This window comes from Vanacampus margaritifer, chromosome 10 (assembly GCF_051991255.1).
Source record: "Vanacampus margaritifer isolate UIUO_Vmar chromosome 10, RoL_Vmar_1.0, whole genome shotgun sequence".
Taxonomy (NCBI): domain Eukaryota; kingdom Metazoa; phylum Chordata; class Actinopteri; order Syngnathiformes; family Syngnathidae; genus Vanacampus; species Vanacampus margaritifer.
Genome location: NC_135441.1, coordinates 23,961,430 through 23,979,808, shown reverse-complemented (window position 1 = coordinate 23,979,808; position 18,379 = coordinate 23,961,430). Strand labels below are relative to the sequence as shown.

Here is an 18,379-nt window from a genome sequence, read left to right as displayed (position 1 = left end):
AGTGCCTGGCAAGTGACTCCACTAAAAAGAGAGACAGCAGTAATGGGGAGAATGGTTAGACCTCATCATAAAATATCATAAACATGCAACATTTTGATCAAGAAAACATCTTAGTGCCACGTCTGTGCTGCTGATCCCATTGAGGGGCACAGAGAGTCATAAAAATGGCTGCTATACTGAACAACATCACATATTATCATTCTTATATACATGGAAACCCAAGCAGTGCCGCCGTAAAGGTGCAGTAAAAAAGGATTTTTGGGGATGGGGGGCGTGGCTAGCCAATTGTTTCCACAAAGGAAAAGTCCATTAAATGTTTAAATAAAAAGGAGAGCACTGCAAGGGTTTAATCAGTCTAAAAACACATTTCATCTACACACATTTCAAATATCATCATCATCATCATCATCATCATGGTTAGAATCAATAACTAGTCATTCAAATGTTAGTGAGAAAGAGAGCATAAGCAGAAGGCATACTAGGAACATAGAAAAGGACAAAAGCTTTGACAGACACACAGATAAGATCAAATCAGATCAAATTTGGATTTGAATTTAGCGAGATTATCGTACGGGAACGGCTTTCATCCAGGTGAATTACAGCCTGGAGAAAAAACGCCCTAAACTGGTATCCATATTTGGGAAAATGTGTCATAATAACAAGAATATTAACTTTCAATCGACATAAAATCTTCAAATTTTATTTTAAGATTTTAAAATTGTACTACAGAATATGTATGCTAATAATAAAGGTTAATTATATTATTAATAATAATAATAATAATAATAATACAATTTGAATTTTTACACATATGTAATAATAATAATAATAATTATTATATATATATATATATATATATATATCATATAATAACAATATTAAAATATAATATGATATTGAAAACATGCTTTTAACTGCATTTTTTTCTATTTATATATTTTGCTAAAAAAAAATACTGAAATATTATATGCAATATATTCCATTACTACAAATATTTTCCCGTGATAAATATAGTTAATTGTATTATGCGGTAAATAAATTGAACAGGATTGCAGAAATTTTTTATATTTTTTACTCTATAATAAAATAAGAATTGGATTGCCAATCATAATTTTTGATTTTCATGGCCTTTTATGATGTCTGCATTGCAAATTATAGGAAATTATTTTTGAAAATTTAACATTATGAAAAGAGAAAATTGATCTTAATTCATTGATATTCAATCTGTATATAATAGTAAAAACAAAGAAAGATAAATGTTTTAATTTAATTGAATAATTTAATTGAATAATTTTAATGTGACTATAGGACGTGTAGTTCATTTTTACTTTTTTTTTTTTTTTTTTTAATATGGGCAATTTATCAACTTTTCATCAGTGCACGTATGTCATTGATATTGCTTTTTGAAGAACTATATCCAAAGTACCCCATTAGTGAAGAAAACTATATATTTTTTTGCAATTTATCGACTTACAATAAATTGCAACGGGGATTTGCGGGTGGGTCGGGGGTATTACCTTTTTTTGTCCTAATACAAACCAGAGACACATAAGCAAAGCTACATCAGGGTAGGTGGGATACTATAACAACATTGGACACATTGTTATACTATTCCACCCACCTTAATGAGGATCCTTTGGGCGTGGCGATCCCGTAGCCTTTGGAGTCCAGGTTGCCTCCCACCTTCATGGTGTCGCACGGTTTGCGCTGCTCGATGTACTCGTTCATGGTGGACTCGAGCAAGTAGGCGTACTTGCCCTTGGATTTGCGCACCCTCAGGACGCCCTCGGCGGTTTTTTTCACAAACACCGAGGGCTCCGCGCTTCGCATGTACGTCCACATTTTGTCAAAGAGGGCAATTTTGGAACGCTGCGAGGAAAGGGGAGGACAAGATACAGTACATGAGGAAACGGCAGAATTAGCAAGTAGTACAATAACTCATTCAAACCAAAAACGTGTTTACATGTTTTTTTTATGTGAGAGCATACAGAAGGTTTTGATGCAGCCTCTGACCTGAAGAGGTCGTGGTAGTTATTACAAAAAAACGGCCAGCAGGTGGTAGCAGAGTATAAGAGATCAAACAGTTCCATGTTGCAACAAGCTCTTTTTGTCAAGTGTTTTCACCAGGAATGGGAATAATGATGAAACTTAGGTATATTCTAATGCTAATTGCTGCAAAACAGAAACATACAAATATATTTTTTCCCTGATCAAAGAAGGGACTCCAATCTTTCATTTGGTAGGTTCTATGTTTTTATAGCAATAAAACACAATATTCTGTGGGCCTTGCAATATCAGTCAAAATCCCGTAAAACAGCCGGGAGCGAGGGGGGGTTGCTTCAGTGAAAATAGCTGCGAGTGAATGAGTTAAAATCTGGACAATCGATAGATTTTAAAATGAATTATTCGAATCAACCTAATTCTTAAAACCAGAGGTGGCAAATCCAAGTCCAGAAAGTAAAAACCCTGCCACAGTTTGGCTTTAGCCCCAGGTGCTAGCTAGCTAGCGCCCTAGCTAGCTCCTAGCTTACCTGCTAGGGAGATAACTAGCTAGCTACAGGGGCTAAAGCCAAACTGTGGCAGTTTTTTTTAGTTTTAGGTGCTAGCTAGCTATCTATCTCCCTAGCTAGCTCCCATGGTGCTCGTTTAGCTGCTAAGCCAAACTGTTGCAGGGTTTTTACTTCCTGGACTTGGATTTGTCACCTCTGGTTTTAAGAATTAGGTTGATTTGGATAATTCATTTTAAAATCCATCGATTGTCCAGATTTTTAACTCATTCACTCGCAGCCATTTTCACTGAAGCAACTCCCTTCGCTCCCGGACGCACACTAAAAGGAGCAGCACAATATCCGATGAATTGAAGCAAAAAGTACAATGTTAAATAGTGTTTTTCTGACACACATTACAAACATTATTATTGTTTTTGGGGGGAGTCACATAACGAGAATGAAATGAAAGAACAGCACGTCTAAAATGGTCGCATGAGTTCAACTTGACGCCTTACCCTAAAGAATTCTTTGGTGGAGCCTGAGTCTAGCGTGCCGTACGCGATTTCCGTCTGCTTGGCCAGGTCCTCGGCGCTCTCGATGGGCGACACCATCCTTTCCACTGTGAGGAAAGCGGCCAGGTTGGCCGTGTAAGACGAGATGATGATGAGCGTGAAGAACCACCACACGCCGCCCACGATGCGCCCGGACAGGGACCTGCCACCCAAACGCAATCACAATCACAAACGGCTACATTTTATGACGTAAGAGTCATTCATTTTGTGAGACTTGAGTTAATTTTTACAACCAAGTAATTATACGTGCAGTAGCAGGAACTACAAGGTTAGGAGAGCCAACAAAATGGCCCCATCTGGTTTACATTGATAAACGGGAACGAGTACATTTGTTGAAATCATTGCCTGTATAAAAAGTTTCGGCTGTAAATATACCACAAACTATGCTCACAAAAAAGTCCAAACTCATTTTACAACATGAGCATAAATAAATAAACACAGCAGCTTAAAAAAAAAAAAAGTAGTGGAAATGTGCGTATACTGCATATGGATATGCGGGGAAGAAGCGCTGTAACTTTTAGTAACCCAGGCTAAATTTAGGGTTTAAAAAAAAAACCTTAAAAAAAAAAAACCTTAAAAAAAAATTCTTGTGATTTTTGCGAAATTGTGAGAAAAGTACATTTGGGAATGTAGAAAGTAGTTGCTGAAATGTTATGAATTAAGTGAATAAGTTGAAGTTGTTTGAATCAGTTGAGAAATGAAGAATCATTCGAGATACTGCGTGAGAAAGCAAATTTTGAAAATGTTGCCATCAGAACTGGCAAATCCAGGTCCAGAAAGTAAAAAACCTGCCACAGTTGAGCTTTAGCCATTGATGCTAGCTAGATAGCCAGCTAGCTCCCTAGCAGGTAAACGAGCACCATGGGAGTTAGCTTGGCAGCTAGCTAGCTAGCCAGCTAGCTCCCTAGTAGGTAAACGAGCACCATGGGAGCTAGCTAGCTAGCACCTGGGGCTAAAGCCAAACTGTAGCAGGGTATATTTGAGAATGTAGAAAATAGTTTGAAAAATGTTACAAATAGGTGAATACTTTGAAGTTTGAATTGTTTTGAATGAGAAATTTGGAAGAACTCTCCCCCTTTCACATTTATGCAACAAAAATGGGCAAAATAATAATAGGGATGTTTTTTGTTTTGTTTTTTTGGGCGCAGAATGAAATATGTGTAACTTCTCTTTAGCTACGCCACAATTTGATGTTCGCTACCTTGGCGAAATGTCGCAGCCTTGTCGCATGAAGGCCCCCAGCGAGAACCACAGACTGTTAAATATGCCAAACTCGTTGGTGGACTCGTTGGTCTGGATCTGCCCGTCCTCGTACTCCTCGGTGTGCCACTCGTACGGGCTGAAGCGGCTGACCAGGAAGAGCACCACGCTGACGCCGATGTAGGCGAACACGATACACATCCAGATCTCGTAGGCCAGCGGATCCAGGAAGGAGAAGACGCCGGGCTTGGACTTCTGAGGCTTTTTGATCATGATGGAGATCCCCAGAGACATGAACGGCTTGGAGAAGTCGATCACCTCCTCTCGGACCAGCGTGATGGTCAGCGGAGCCACGGCGATGTCGGCTTTCTGGAAAACAAACACGGGAAGTTTTACCTTCAACCCTTCACGCGTCTTGGAATCTTTCAGCAAAAAAAAAAAAAAAAAAAAGAAGAGACAACTCACCCCGTACACTAACTCGCCGACCATCCCGTTCCAGATTTTGGTCTCGGCATCCCGGGCTCCGTACCTGCCGTCGCTGACGATTTTCAGCTGGTATTTGAAGCCGCAGTGTTTGGCGATTTCGGCGGCCAGATCCACGCAGTAGCCCTCGTAGCGGTCGTTGTCCTCAAAGAGGTCGGCGTTCTTTTTCAGCATGACGTAAGGGGCTTCCTGAAAGACGGCCGTCGCAAAATGACATCATTTAGGAAGCTTATAAATAGCATAATTGCCCAAGTCATTATTAACAGAATTAAATTTAAATTAGAGCTATCAAAATTAATCGACAAGTTAGGGCTGTGTAATTAATCAAAATTCAATTACAATTTCAATTATTACACTCCACAATTACAAAATCTGAATATTCATAAAAAAGATATTTAAAACTAATTTTTCAGTTGCTTAAATTGATACATTTGCACCTTTTTAAATTTTAAACTAATTTATTAAATTTTGTTTCAGCCAAAGGAACTTGCATATTTATAGTGTTTATTTTTTTTTTTTATTTGTCTTCTTATTTTGTACCAAAAAAAATCATCCTACTGCACAGTAGTTTTGCACTGTTACTGATTTCTGGAATCTTTCATGAAAAAAAAAAAAAAAAATTTCTTCTGTAAGACATTACAACATCAATCCCTCCTTTAAAAAAAAAATAATTAAAAAAATCACTATATGAATACAAAATAAACACTAATCACTAGCTAATAAACAGTAATCACAGAAAAAAATGCTTTTGTAATGCACTTTAATGCAAAATTAAAATGAATCCGATGAGTTGATTACTTGATTGAATGATCAATAAATGAATTGATTCTAAAAATATTCGATAGTGACACCACCAATTGAAATTGTTTGTTTCTTTCTGTCTGCGTAGATCCTCAGTCATCATTTGTATTACTGCCCATCAGTTGGTGTTGCAAATCCAGACGAATGACGGCAGAGCAACATTTGCTCTTTCCGTCTTAATGTTACCCGGAGGAACCAAAAGGACAAACAACCCGCAAACCAATTACATCAGCCAGAGCGGCCATTCGTCAAAGCGTTCGCCTCGATAACTTACCAAGATGGTGGTGACAATGACCGTTTTGTTTTCCATTCCCGTCGAGTCGTTGGCAAAGACGTCGGATTTGGTGACGGCCATTTTGTCAACCTCGTTCCAGTAGCCAATCTGCGGGCCGGAATAAGTCATGAGCGCCCGTCGGAGTAAGACACACGTCGTTAATCTTGAGAGTGTTTATTTTTTTTCTCCTCCTCCCCACGAGCGAGACTTTACCTTTACGGGGCCGTTGTTCTTCAGTTCCATGATGTTGACTGAGTAGTTGACCCGCTTGCCGTGTTGGTCGAACTGGATGTTGCCCGTTAGGCCCTCCACGCGCACCTGTGGCAACAATGCGTCTTTTGAATTTAAAGATACTGAAGAGAATAGCGGAATTGATTGCAGAGGTGGCAAATCCAGGTCCAGAAAGTAAAAACCCTTCCACAGTTTGGCATTAGCCCCAGCTAGCTCCGTAGCTAGCTTCCATGATGCTGGTTTACCTTTTTTAGGGAGCTAGCTAGCTAGCATCAGGGGCTAAGGCCAAACTGATTGATTGCTAAGCAGAGTTGTGTTGGAGCTCTGCCACACATTTAAAAAAAAAAAAAAAGAACAAAGAAAGAAAAGAAATACTCTTGATTTGTTGGCGTGGCTGATGGAGAATGTGTTCTTAATATATCTTCCCAAAAGAGAAGAAAGTCTATAAAACTTTTTTTTTTTTTTTTTGCTTTTGGGTTTAATGGAGCCCAAGTGATAATCCCAAACGACTCCTTTAAGTAGCTTTTCTCAAACTTTTTAACAACAAGCACCCCCTTGAAAATCCACATCGAGTTGGCGCACATCTGCCTTGCACAAACCAGAAAAGCAAAATCATTTACAACCAAAAAATAGCCTTCGTGTTTAGTCATTAGGGATGTAATATACAAAAGTAGTAAATCATCTTACATTTTTTAGTAACAATTTGAGACAGTCTGAATTACAAAAATAATATTGAGAAATATACACCATCTTTTCTTTTTAGTAAACTGCAACGTCTGTTGTTTGTCTTCTTTTTAAGAAACAGACAATGCTGTCTGACAGTAACAAAAAACGACAATTTGTTTTTAAAAATAATGACATTAAGCTTCTCTTTTTAGTAAAGTACATCTGTTGTTTCTCTTCTTTTTAAGAAACAAACAATGCTAATTAACAGTAACAAAATAAGAAAAAAATATTAAATAACGACATTAATTATTTCTTTTTAGTGAAGTGTAGTCATCAATAAAAAAATATATATATTTTTAAGGAAATAAACCCCAAAAAAGTGAACAATTCTTATACTTAAAAAAAGTTTAATAGTACATCACTAACATTTTTCCATTTTTTTAAGTGGAACATCTGTTGTCTTCTTTTTAAGAAACAAATGGTGCCGACTAACAGTACAAAACACGACAAAAATGAAATAAAATAAATAACACTAATCTTTTCTTTTTAGTAAAGTGCAGCCACAAATAACTTTTTATTTTTTTAGGAAATAAACAAACAAAAAAAGCGAACAATTATTTTGCTTAAAAAAAAAGTTGAGTATTTTATTTTTGGCAAATTGCAACATCAATCGTTTGTCTCCCTTCCAGGAAACCAACAATGCAGACAAGAGCAACAGAAACCGCTTAAACAGTCTGAATGATCTTGCTATAAAAACAAATAACGATTCATTATTCTTTTTATGAATATAACAGCTCCAATCATTTTTGAAGAGTTCGTTGGGGGTAAACGAGAAAGAGACTGACATAAAATGTTGCGGTTCACCGCGCCGTCCCCGCCGCCTTTGTTGTCGTCCGTGCCTTCGCAAAAAGCGGCTACATTTACTGTTGCCGTGGCAACGCGCCACCAGACCAGCGCGGGGGCTACGTCGTACCTGCTTGAGCGCTCGCTCGATCTCCACCCCCTGAGCCCAGGGAACGGCGGGGTTGGCCAGGCAGTCGCCGGTGTTGGCCCGCCGGGTGAAGTCGATGCGCTGCTTGTGCAGGTAGCGGAAGGCCTCCGTCATCACCTGCACCGCGTCGTACGTCAACGCCGACGTGTACTAGGTTAGCAGGAGGCGGGGGAAGAAACACCAGTTAGGTCAATCTGAAGAAATTGGAGGTTTAGAGATAAGTTAGTTGATAGGATTATAACAAAAATAAATAATTGACTAAGTCATTTCCTTATTCGTGTTTTTAGATGCCACAAGATGAAAACCAAATAGGAAAGTAGGAGAGTCATTTTGGTGTCAAGGAAGTGGACTATGGCAGTGTAGGAGCTAACACTCCTTTGCACACTCGATAACAGGTTTCCCTCTTCCAAACAAGCTGATTCTAATCAACAGGATCGTTATCATCATTGCTGACGAGCTGATTATATATCAGCTGTGTTGGAAAAAGGGAAACATCCAAAACCTGCAGGACTCCGGCCCTCGGGGATCAAGTGTGCCCACCCCTTGCTCTATAACAATGAGAGCGCCACTGCCGCCTACTGTAGTGGATGTGTAATTACACTTTATTCTATTGAGAAGGGCTGGACTAAGGTTAACATAGTTCACAAAAATGAACAAAATAATTAAAACTAAAATTGAAATAAAAAATGTTGCTAAATATTTTTTTAAAAAATGCTTTAAAAATGAAAACAAGCATTTCATTTCGTCTTTGTCAATTTAAATCATTCATCAGCATTTGGGTTTCATTTAAAAAGTACAGTAGTTTATATCAGTTTTTTTTTTAAACATATGGAATATATATGGATAAGGATTAAGTAAAGTAAGAAAATAAATAAATAAATATATATATATATATATATATATATTCTACAATTCTCAAACGACTTGCAGCTGTCCGCTGTCATTCCCTCCTCAGCATTATGAAGCGCTTTAATGTAGACGCTTTCAATGTCAGTGAGCTTGAACAGTTTTCCAAGCGGCTCAGTAGAACAACCTGAGATTCATTACGATTCCCGAGCCCACGAGGCCGGACGTTGCCGGTGTGCATACGCCGTGACACGGTGTTCTTGGCCAGACTTGCTTAATAATGCACATGACACACATGTCGGACGCGCTCCGCTTACAAGGCAACATCACGTCCGAGACTCACCCTGATCTTACTGTCTGCTCCCGGATACTCCTTCTCCTCCAGGGCTTCCCACCTCTGGTCAAACTTGGACACCAGCGCGTCTTCGAAATCCACGATCTGGAAGCCCGACACGTTGGCGCCGCCGTACTGGATTTTGGATAAGTCGCCGTCGACGAAGCCCTGGAAACGCGACGAGTTGTGGTTACTTCTGTGGATTTGGAGTGGAAAATCGTGAAGGGTCGCTTGATGCTTACCAGATTGGCTATGATGTAATGGTAGCCTTTTACGTGTCTGCCAATGGTGATGACCTGCAGAATAATTGATCAGAGCCGTTAAAAACATGGGAAAGCACTGTGCAAAATGCTAAATTCAGTACATTAAAATCTTCTTTCTGGATTCTATCAAGATTCACAACTGTTTCTGATAATCAATTAAGGACCAGACCCTTATTAAAATTAGCACCTGTAGATTGATATCATGCATACAATCTCAACAATGCTACTTTTGGTAGCGGTACTGAACATTTTGGGTCTTTTTGTGATACCGTTGTTCAAAATAAACCAACTATTACTTTTGGAATTTGAAATAGTAGATTTATCAGTCAATACTTCATTTCAAGCATTTCATTTTTAACTCATTCACTTGCAGCCATTTTCACTGAAGCAACCACCTTCGCTCCCGGCTGTTTTACTGGAGTCTCTTCTTTCATCAGGAAAAAAAAGTATATTTGTATCTGTTTCCGTTTTGCAGCAATTAGCATTAGAATATAGCTAAGTTTCATCATTATTCACAAACCTGTTGAAAACAGTGGGGAAAAGAGCTTTTTGCAACATGGCCCTGGTTGATCTCGTATACTCTGCTGCCAACTGCTGGCTGTTTTTTGTAATAACTACCATTGCTTTAAGCCACCTCTCTGCCTTCTGTATGCTTTAGCATAAATATATATATATATATATATATATATATATATATATATATATATATATATTTAAAACATATAAATACATTTTTGGGAGTGAAGGACAAAATATTAAAAATGTATTTAAAAGTTTTTGGGTTTGAATGAGTTAAAAAAAGGAATTTACTCAATAGTGTAGAAAGGAACATCTTCTCGGGCTGAGCAATTAATCGAACAAAATGTATATGGTCTAGCTGAACTTTAAAAAAAAATTGTTGGGGTAGCTTTTAGTTTAAATTGCTGACGTTCAGTTCTTTTCATTAACAACGTGGCAGCAAACAGGGAGGAGCTAGTTTACAAAACGTGCCAACCTAACGACTTATAAGAACCTTCCAGCAACTATTCTTGTGAAAGGGCAACTAGCGAGTGTAATTCTTCTGACGAAACAGACAACAAAATAGTTTCACATTCGTTCATTCATTTCACAATTAACTTTTTGAAATGTTCATTTTATTAAGGATGGCGTTTACATGCTGTAAGACCTTTTTTTCACAATATCTGTAAACATTTGTTTTATGTAAATCAGCTGTGTGGAAGTTGGTTCCAGTCACAATACTTGTTGCAATTAATTGTTTTAAAGCTTGTTTGGTATCCAGGGCCATAAAGCAAATTTCAAGAGGCAAAAAGCAAAACTTAGATTATTGGTAATATCATTACCGATTCAAATGTGAGATTTTAAGGCCTTCCTGCTCATCCTTCCTTAAGCCCCAATTGGAATTTTCCATGCGTATTTCCCAACTTCAGGAGGACATCCCTTTTCAATTCCTTCCAAAGGCCAAGTGCACGACACGCTAGCTAGCGTAGCTGACGCTAGCTAGCGTAGCTGACGCTAGCTAGCGTAGCTGACGCTCGCGGCCATTATCGCTGCATGAACAACCTGTGGTGTTGACAGTAACCACTGCGGGCGGAAAGAGATTTCTAAAGCGACTTTCGCTTATCAACAGCAGCAGCGACGCGGGTAGAAAAATGAGACGGAAAATTGATCGGCTTTGTAACGTTTGAAAGCTTGACAGGTGTGACACACCTGAAGCTAATCCCGCCCGCTTGACTGGCAGATCTGAATAATGACATTTTGTATCTGCGACCCGGGTATGGAACCTGGAATGTCTACCTGGAATTCCCTGATACACAAGCGCATATATAACGATTTTATTACGTAAAGTGAGAAGTTATAGGATTACGGTGAACCCTCGCCAATTTGCAAATTAAGTTTTGTATTTTTTGCAATAGTAGCAGAAGTGTAAAAAAAAGACCTGGTCCATGATGTCTTTGACTTTGTCCTGTTCACAGTCCAGGATCACCCTGCGCTCCTTCTTGTTTTCCAGGTCCTGGAAAAGCGAGCGGTACGCTTCGTCCTTGCGCTCATCTTTCAGGTTGCCCACGTTGATGGCCGTCACTTGCCACTTCCTCTCGGCCGCCGTGTCCAAGACCACCTGAAGCGTCGTCAGGCCTATGAAAGGGGGAACGCAAAATCACATTCAAGCGTCAGGGTCTCGTTTCCCTGGCAACCAAAATCTCAACATCAAACAGTAGAACAAGACATTCAATGGTAGAACGCTGCCTAAACATGTCTGCATGATTCGTTTGATGGACTCACTGTTCCGCTTCACTCCCGTAAATGGCGGTAATTTGCATGACAAAGTGGGTGGAGCTCCACACGCAAAATCAAATTTGCCACTTGGCCCCCATTCAAGTGGACTGCAACAAATCATTTGATCTGCGTGATAATTTAATGACATCTTCATTTCCGCTCTACAAAATTCTATGTATAATGGGTATGTTAAATCCTATTACCTAACTGACCAACACAGACCCACCAACTAACTGAGTAACTAAATAACAACCAACCAACCAATTGACAACTCAACACCTGGCTACTAACTACCTAACTTACCAACTAACTGACAAGCCAAATAACTGGCCAGCCAACTGACCAAGTGAGAAATCGAAACAAACTGACTAACACACCAACTGATTAACCAACCAACTAAATGGCTAACCAAATTAATAAAACTAACAGACTCATGTAACTGACTAACAAACTAACTACCAGGCCAACCAACAAAAAACTGACCAATAACCTAGCCAACTGATTAACCAACCGACTTAATGACTAACCAAATTACTGACTAAAACTAACCAACTAACTACCAGAGTAACTAACAAACTGACCAACGACCTAGCCAACATATTAACCAACCAACTTCATGACTAACCACATTTCTGACTAAAACTAACCAACTAAATACCAGACTAACTAACAAACTGACCAACGACCTAGCCAAATGATTAACCAACCGACTTCATGACTAACCAAATTTCTGACTAAAACCAACCAATTAACTAACAAACTGAACAACGACCTAGCTAACCAACTACTGTCACTTACTAGCAAACTAACAAACAGACCAACCAACAAACAAACTGACCAACAAACTAGCCAACTGGCTAAGCAATCAATCGACTAACTGACTAACAATCTAACTAAGCAACGAACTGACGAACCGGATAACCAAAAAAACTGACTAGCAAACCAGTTGGCTAACATACCAACTAACTAACCAACCACCAGATCAACAAACTAACTGGCAAACTAAACCAACTAACCGGATGGCTAACTGACTAACCAACAGCAAGCCAACGGTCTACCCGAGCTCATGCGAAAGCAGCGTCATGATTCTGGAAATCAGCTCAATAATGTGGCAGACGCGACATATTCACGGTCAGGCATTGTTGGTTTATTGCCGATCGGCTGCCATCTCGGGCTCGTTAAAAAGCGCGTGATTCAGTGCTTTTATGTAACAAGCTTGTCAGGCTGAGTCACAGGTATTCTGCATCGCAACCAAGTGTGAAAGGGGAACGATCTCCAACACTTTATGACTGCGTACACTTTCCATCATTTCTTATCCTTGCTGGTGGTTGCTTTTTTTGCTCTGTTTCTTTCTTCGGTTGTCTTAAAACTGTCAACAAGATCAAAACAGAGAAAGGACAAATATTAGGTTTCAATCTTAAGGGCTCCCCCTACAGGCGAAAGAGCATAAATTCAAGTCTATGAATGTACAGTTTGTGCTAAATGAAAGATTAATTTTGTAATATCATCTCAATGTTAGCATTTTCGTGTCCAGCAAAGTTTGTACAGGCAATTCTCAGCATTAGCGTTAGCGGCAAAGCTAGCACAAACAACACAAAAAAAAACCCTCTGCCTGTATTTTATGATAGTCATCACTTTCCGACTCGGGTTATTGTCAAGTATTTTACACCTTAATTGACAGATGATATCTGCTCCGTTTACGACTGAGTTCTGCTCATTTTTTGGGACGGGAAACGATCGCTTCAAGTAGAGTGTTGGATCATTTTCTCGATGTGTAGCAAAATGTGCCAAAGTATAATTCCAAGCTTAAGATTTTGAAGTAAAAATGCTTGAAGCAATAAATGCTCTCACATAAAAACTGTCTAGTAAGGAAAAATAATAATTTGCCTTGAAATATGTAATCCTACTTGTATTTTGAGTTATTGCAGCACACTAATAAAAGCAATCAGGGACACAATTGTGGCTCTAATTGTTTTCGCTCTGGGTGAAACTCTGACATATTTCTACTTTAATTCATTTTTGCGCTGCCAGCTGCGAGATGACTAATCGACAGATCCAATGAAATCTCTCCGCAAGTGTGCAAAACGTCCGTAACGGATCTGATTAACGAGTCTTTGAGTGTGCGGCGGAGCGGCCAAATGTGCTCCTGCAGTCTTTATATCACCATCTTGTTTGGCCTTTTCTTCCCTTTTTCCTCCCCTCCAAAACAGATTCCCGGCCCCCCGGACGAGACGTTTAATTATGCCTCTTGATCAATGTGACGTTCCCCGCGACTTAAAGACATTTCACAGCTGAATCTCACCCATATTGATCGTCAGGTTGTGCTTTATTTAAAAAAAAAAAAGAAAAAAAAGCCTGGCGTATGTAATCCAGGCGTGACGGCGGCGGGGTGAAATATCGATCAATTTCAGTTTTTTACGGCGCGGGAAAATGGGAGACTCGCACTTTTATTTGAAGGATCTAATACGTGTCGTAATAACGATGAGGACACGATGTTCTGGCTGACCCATGAGCTAAAAACAGGTCATTCGCGCTTCGGATAATCATGTATCGAGGTTTGGACATGGTGAAGCAGCATGTGGTTTCATTTTGCAATGATGGGTTTTCTCTGTTCTAAGTAACAGTCGGATGTTTACAAGCGTGACGGCAGCTGTCGTCTTAGTCAGAAATGATTGAGACTCATCATCTACAAATGTGATCCTGATTAAAAACTGTGATCTTCATCACAAACGTATATTTGTAATCCTGATCACAAACATTTAACTCTTTGACTGCCAAAAACGTTAAATAACGTTTAGTAAAATCCTATGGAGGAGTGCCAAAGACGTTAAAAGACGTTTGTTTCAAAACAGAGGTGAAACTAACCATTTTCTATTGTTGATTACTGAAAAACGGAATAAGGTAGAAACAAACTTTTTTTTTCTGATGAAAGATGAGAGTCCAATCTTTCATTTGGTAGTTTGTGTGTTTCCATAGTCCAAACACATAATTTTATGTGGACCTTGAAAGATCAGTCAAAATGCTTAAATCGGCTGGCACTGGCGACATCCCGTTTCTGAAAACGTCTGGCAGTCAAAGAGTTTTAATCGTAACCACACATTTGATAGAAATTCCGAACGTAAATTGTGATCCAGCCCACAAACATACAATTGTGATCTGGATCAAAAACATACAAACTGCTATCCTGGTCAAACATATACAATTGTGATCCTGATCATCTACAATTGTGATCACGCTTTTACAAACATACAATTGTAATCTGGATCCAAAACATACAATTTTGATCTGGATCAAAAACATGCAAATGCTATCCTGATCAAAAATATACAATTGTGATCCTGCTCACAAACAATCAATTGTGATCCTGCTCACAAACATACAATTGTTCACAGTTACTATGAACTGTGGCCGTTCAAACGTCACCTAGATGAACCACATGCTGCTTCACCAAGCCTAATCCCATGCCGCAGGACGCTCCCGCAAACCTCCATTACAATCTGTGCATGTTGCCTGCATGCGTGACGTCTGCTATAATGCACTCGTATGAATGAAGAGAGTCTATTGGCTTGCTTGTTGGCTTAGCAAGGATTTAGTGCAGTGCTGCTCTTTCCTCCATTTCACTCACACACACTTTAACATGACACGCACACACACACACACACACACACACACACGCGCATCCTCTATGCAATCTACGGCGTCTCCTCGGATGCCTTTCATGCTGTACACGCCAACCCCCCCCCATCTCTCCTCTTCATGCTCTCGTGCCATTCAACAACGCTACTCAGCACCTGTCTCCGAATGATAATAATAATAATAATAAAAAAAAAAAAGGACAAATCCGCCTACCTAAAAAAAATGCCGCATGAAACCTGCTGCTTACTGTACTAGCGCGACGGCCACCGATGGGGACCGCAGTGCATATATTTCCGCCATCGCTCGGCTGTCTAATTAGGTCAGTGTGATCCCCGCGTTCCCATGGCAACCAATGTGTGGCGAGAGGAAGGGATGGAAGGAAAGGCGGAGGAGAGCGCTGGAAGTGACTGAGCAGGTCGCTAAGCGATGGCAGGATGTGTGCGCTTGCGTGTGCGCGCGCGTCTGACGGATGCGAGGGAGTCATCATCGGTGGGGATGATTTCAAGTCGCACCATCGAGCCACTTTACTGAGAAGTACATGCAGCAGACACTACATTAGGAACACCTGTCCGAGCTAATGGGATCCATGACAAAGGCAATAATGCTCCATTTTGAGAAACTAAGATTTTTGGTGGGTCTACTCATGACAGACACTCCTACCAAATTTCACATTGCTGAGTGATACATTTTCTTTGAAGAATCCCTGAAAATGACCAAAATGATCCCAAAAATGGTCACTTAAAAGCAAAATGGTCGACTGCCTGTGTCTATTTGGCCATGACTTCATGAGACTTTTTTTGTGGGTCTACTGTTGACAGACATGGCTACCAAATTCCACGTTCCCAAGTCAGGCTTCATTTCTTTTAAGGCCCACCAAAATGACCCATAAATGGCCAATTCTTAACTAAATGACTTTTCAGACATTGTTTTTTGAGAGTTTTTGGGGGGTCTACTGTAAGAGGAATAAAGTTAATTTGTCTTCTTTGCGTGTTCCAAAAATGAAGATAGATTTAATGTAAGAAAAATACACCTTTGCAAAAATGATTTTTAATCAGTCAGAGATCTCTGGACAGATAACAGCCTCTAATTCATCACTTAAACAGGTGGGATTCAGAGCGTCAAATGTAGTTCTTCCGCATGTACAATGGTTTCTTATAGTTAAAAGACCTCCTCTCTTTCATTTGTAGACAAAACATACTCTCTGGGTATTTTCCATGAGTAATGGCTAACAGAGTCAGGTGTGGGTGTTCAAAACAGATTCTGTTCTCAAGGACCAAATGTGTTTTCGCACAAAATGCTGAAAAGGAACTTTTTTAGACTAAATAGTATGTCCCAGCTTGAGGTCAAATTATACCGAAATCGACACCACTTGCTCTGCACCGGACACAAAACATTTCGACAAGGTTAATATAAAGAATTAAAATGTTAATAGTGTGTAACAATGGTTGATATATGAAATGGAGTATTAAAAATGTTACAATATCTATCACTACTCATGATAGACATGCCTACCAAATTTCACATTGCTAAGTGAAACTGGCTTCAGGGGATACATTTTTTGTAACAAATCTCTGAAAATGACCAAAATGATCCTAAAAATGGCCACTTAAAAGCAAAATCGTAGACTGCCTGTGTCTATTTGGCCATGACTTCATGAGACTTTTTTTGTGGGTCTTACTGATGGCAGACATGGCTACCAAATTCCACGCTCCCAAGTCAGGCTTCATTTCTTTTAAGGCCCACCAAAATGACCCTTAAATGGCCAATTCTTAACTAAATGACTTTTCAGACATGGTTTCTTGAGAGTTTTTTGTGGGTCTACTCATGACAGACACGCCTACCAAATTTCACATTGCTAAGTGAAACTGGCTTCAGGGGATACATTTTTTGTAACAAATCTCTGAAAATGACCAAAATGATCCTAAAAATGGCCACTTAAAAGCAAAATCGTCGACTGCCTGTGTCTATTTGGCCATGACTTCATGAGACTTTTTTTGTGGGTCTTACTGATGGCAGACATGGCTACCAAATTCCACGCTCCCAAGTCAGGCTTCATTTCTTTTAAGGCCCACCAAAATGACCCTTAAATGGCCAATTCTTAACTAAATGACTTTTCAGACATGGTTTCTTGAGAGTTTTTTGTGGGTCTACTCATGACAGACATGGCTACCAAATTCTACGTTCCCAAGTCAGGCTTCATTTCTTTTAAGGCCCACCAAAATGACCCTTAAATGGCCAATTCTTAACTAAATGACTTTTCCGACATGGTTTTTTTGAGAGTTTTTTGTGGGTCTACTCATGACAGACATGGCTACCAAATTCTACGTTCCCAAGTCAGGCTTCATTTCTTTTAAGGCCCACCAAAATGACCCTTAAATGGCCAATTCTTAACTAAATGACTTTTCCGACATGGTTTTTTTGAGAGTTTTTTGTGGGTCTACTCATGACAGACATGGCTACCAAATTCTACGTTCCCAAGTCAGGCTTCATTTCTTTTAAGGCCCACCAAAATGACCCTTAAATGGCCAATTCTTAACTAAATGACTTTTCCGACATGGTTTTTTTGAGAGTTTTTTGTGGGTCTACTCATGACAGACATGGCTACCAAATTCTACGTTCCCAAGTCAGGCTTCATTTCTTTTAAGGCCCACCAAAATGACCCTTAAATGGCCAATTCTTAACTAAATGACTTTTCCGACATGGTTTTTTTGAGAGTTTTTTGTGGGTCTACTCATGACAGACATGGCTACCAAATTCTACGTTCCCAAGTCAGGCTTCATTTCTTTTAAGGCCCACCAAAATGACCCTTAAATGGCCAATTCTTAACTAAATGACTTTTCCGACATGGTTTTTTTGAGAGTTTTTTGTGGGTCTACTCATGACAGACATGGCTACCAAATTCTACGTTCCCAAGTCAGGCTTCATTTCTTTTAAGGCCCACCAAAATGACCCTTAAATGGCCAATTCTTAACTAAATGACTTTTCAGACATGGTTTCTTGAGAGTTTTTTGTGGGTCTACACGTGACAGTCATGGCTACCAAATTCCATGTTCCTAAGTCAAACTGGCTTAATTTATTTTTGGAGAACCACCAAAATTGCCCATTCTTAACTAAATGACTTTTCAGACATGGCTTTTGAGGACTTTTTTTTTGTGAGTCTACTCATGACACACCTTCCTACCAAATTTTTTGTTGCTAAGAGAAATTAGCTTCAGTGAGAACATTTCATTTCAAGGATCCCTCAAAACGACTAAGATGACCCACTTCAAACCAAAATGGCAGACTTGCTGTGTGGTTTTGGGCATGGCTTCTTGAGACT

General features: G+C 39.5%; 1 protein-coding gene across 6 annotated transcripts in view; it reads right to left on the bottom strand.

Annotated features, from left to right (window-relative positions):
- gria2b (glutamate receptor, ionotropic, AMPA 2b) overlaps nt 1-18,379 on the bottom strand; it is a 44,771-nt gene that overhangs the window by 9,204 nt on the left and 17,188 nt on the right. For all 6 annotated transcript variants that reach the window (XR_013295633.1, XM_077578322.1, XM_077578323.1 and 3 more), the window contains exons 4-13: nt 11,087-11,283; nt 9,130-9,183; nt 8,897-9,055; nt 7,690-7,857; nt 6,033-6,137; nt 5,820-5,927; nt 4,727-4,933; nt 4,263-4,630; nt 3,005-3,203; nt 1,622-1,869 (exon numbers count right to left, since the gene is read on the bottom strand). Coding sequence is in view for 5 of the 6 variants with exons in the window: in XM_077578322.1 (XP_077434448.1) it covers nt 1,622-1,869; nt 3,005-3,203; nt 4,263-4,630; nt 4,727-4,933; nt 5,820-5,927; nt 6,033-6,137; nt 7,690-7,857; nt 8,897-9,055; nt 9,130-9,183; nt 11,087-11,283 (1,813 nt within the window). In the remaining variant the exon portion in view is untranslated. The remainder of the gene's footprint in view (nt 1-1,621; nt 1,870-3,004; nt 3,204-4,262; nt 4,631-4,726; nt 4,934-5,819; nt 5,928-6,032; nt 6,138-7,689; nt 7,858-8,896; nt 9,056-9,129; nt 9,184-11,086; nt 11,284-18,379) is intronic.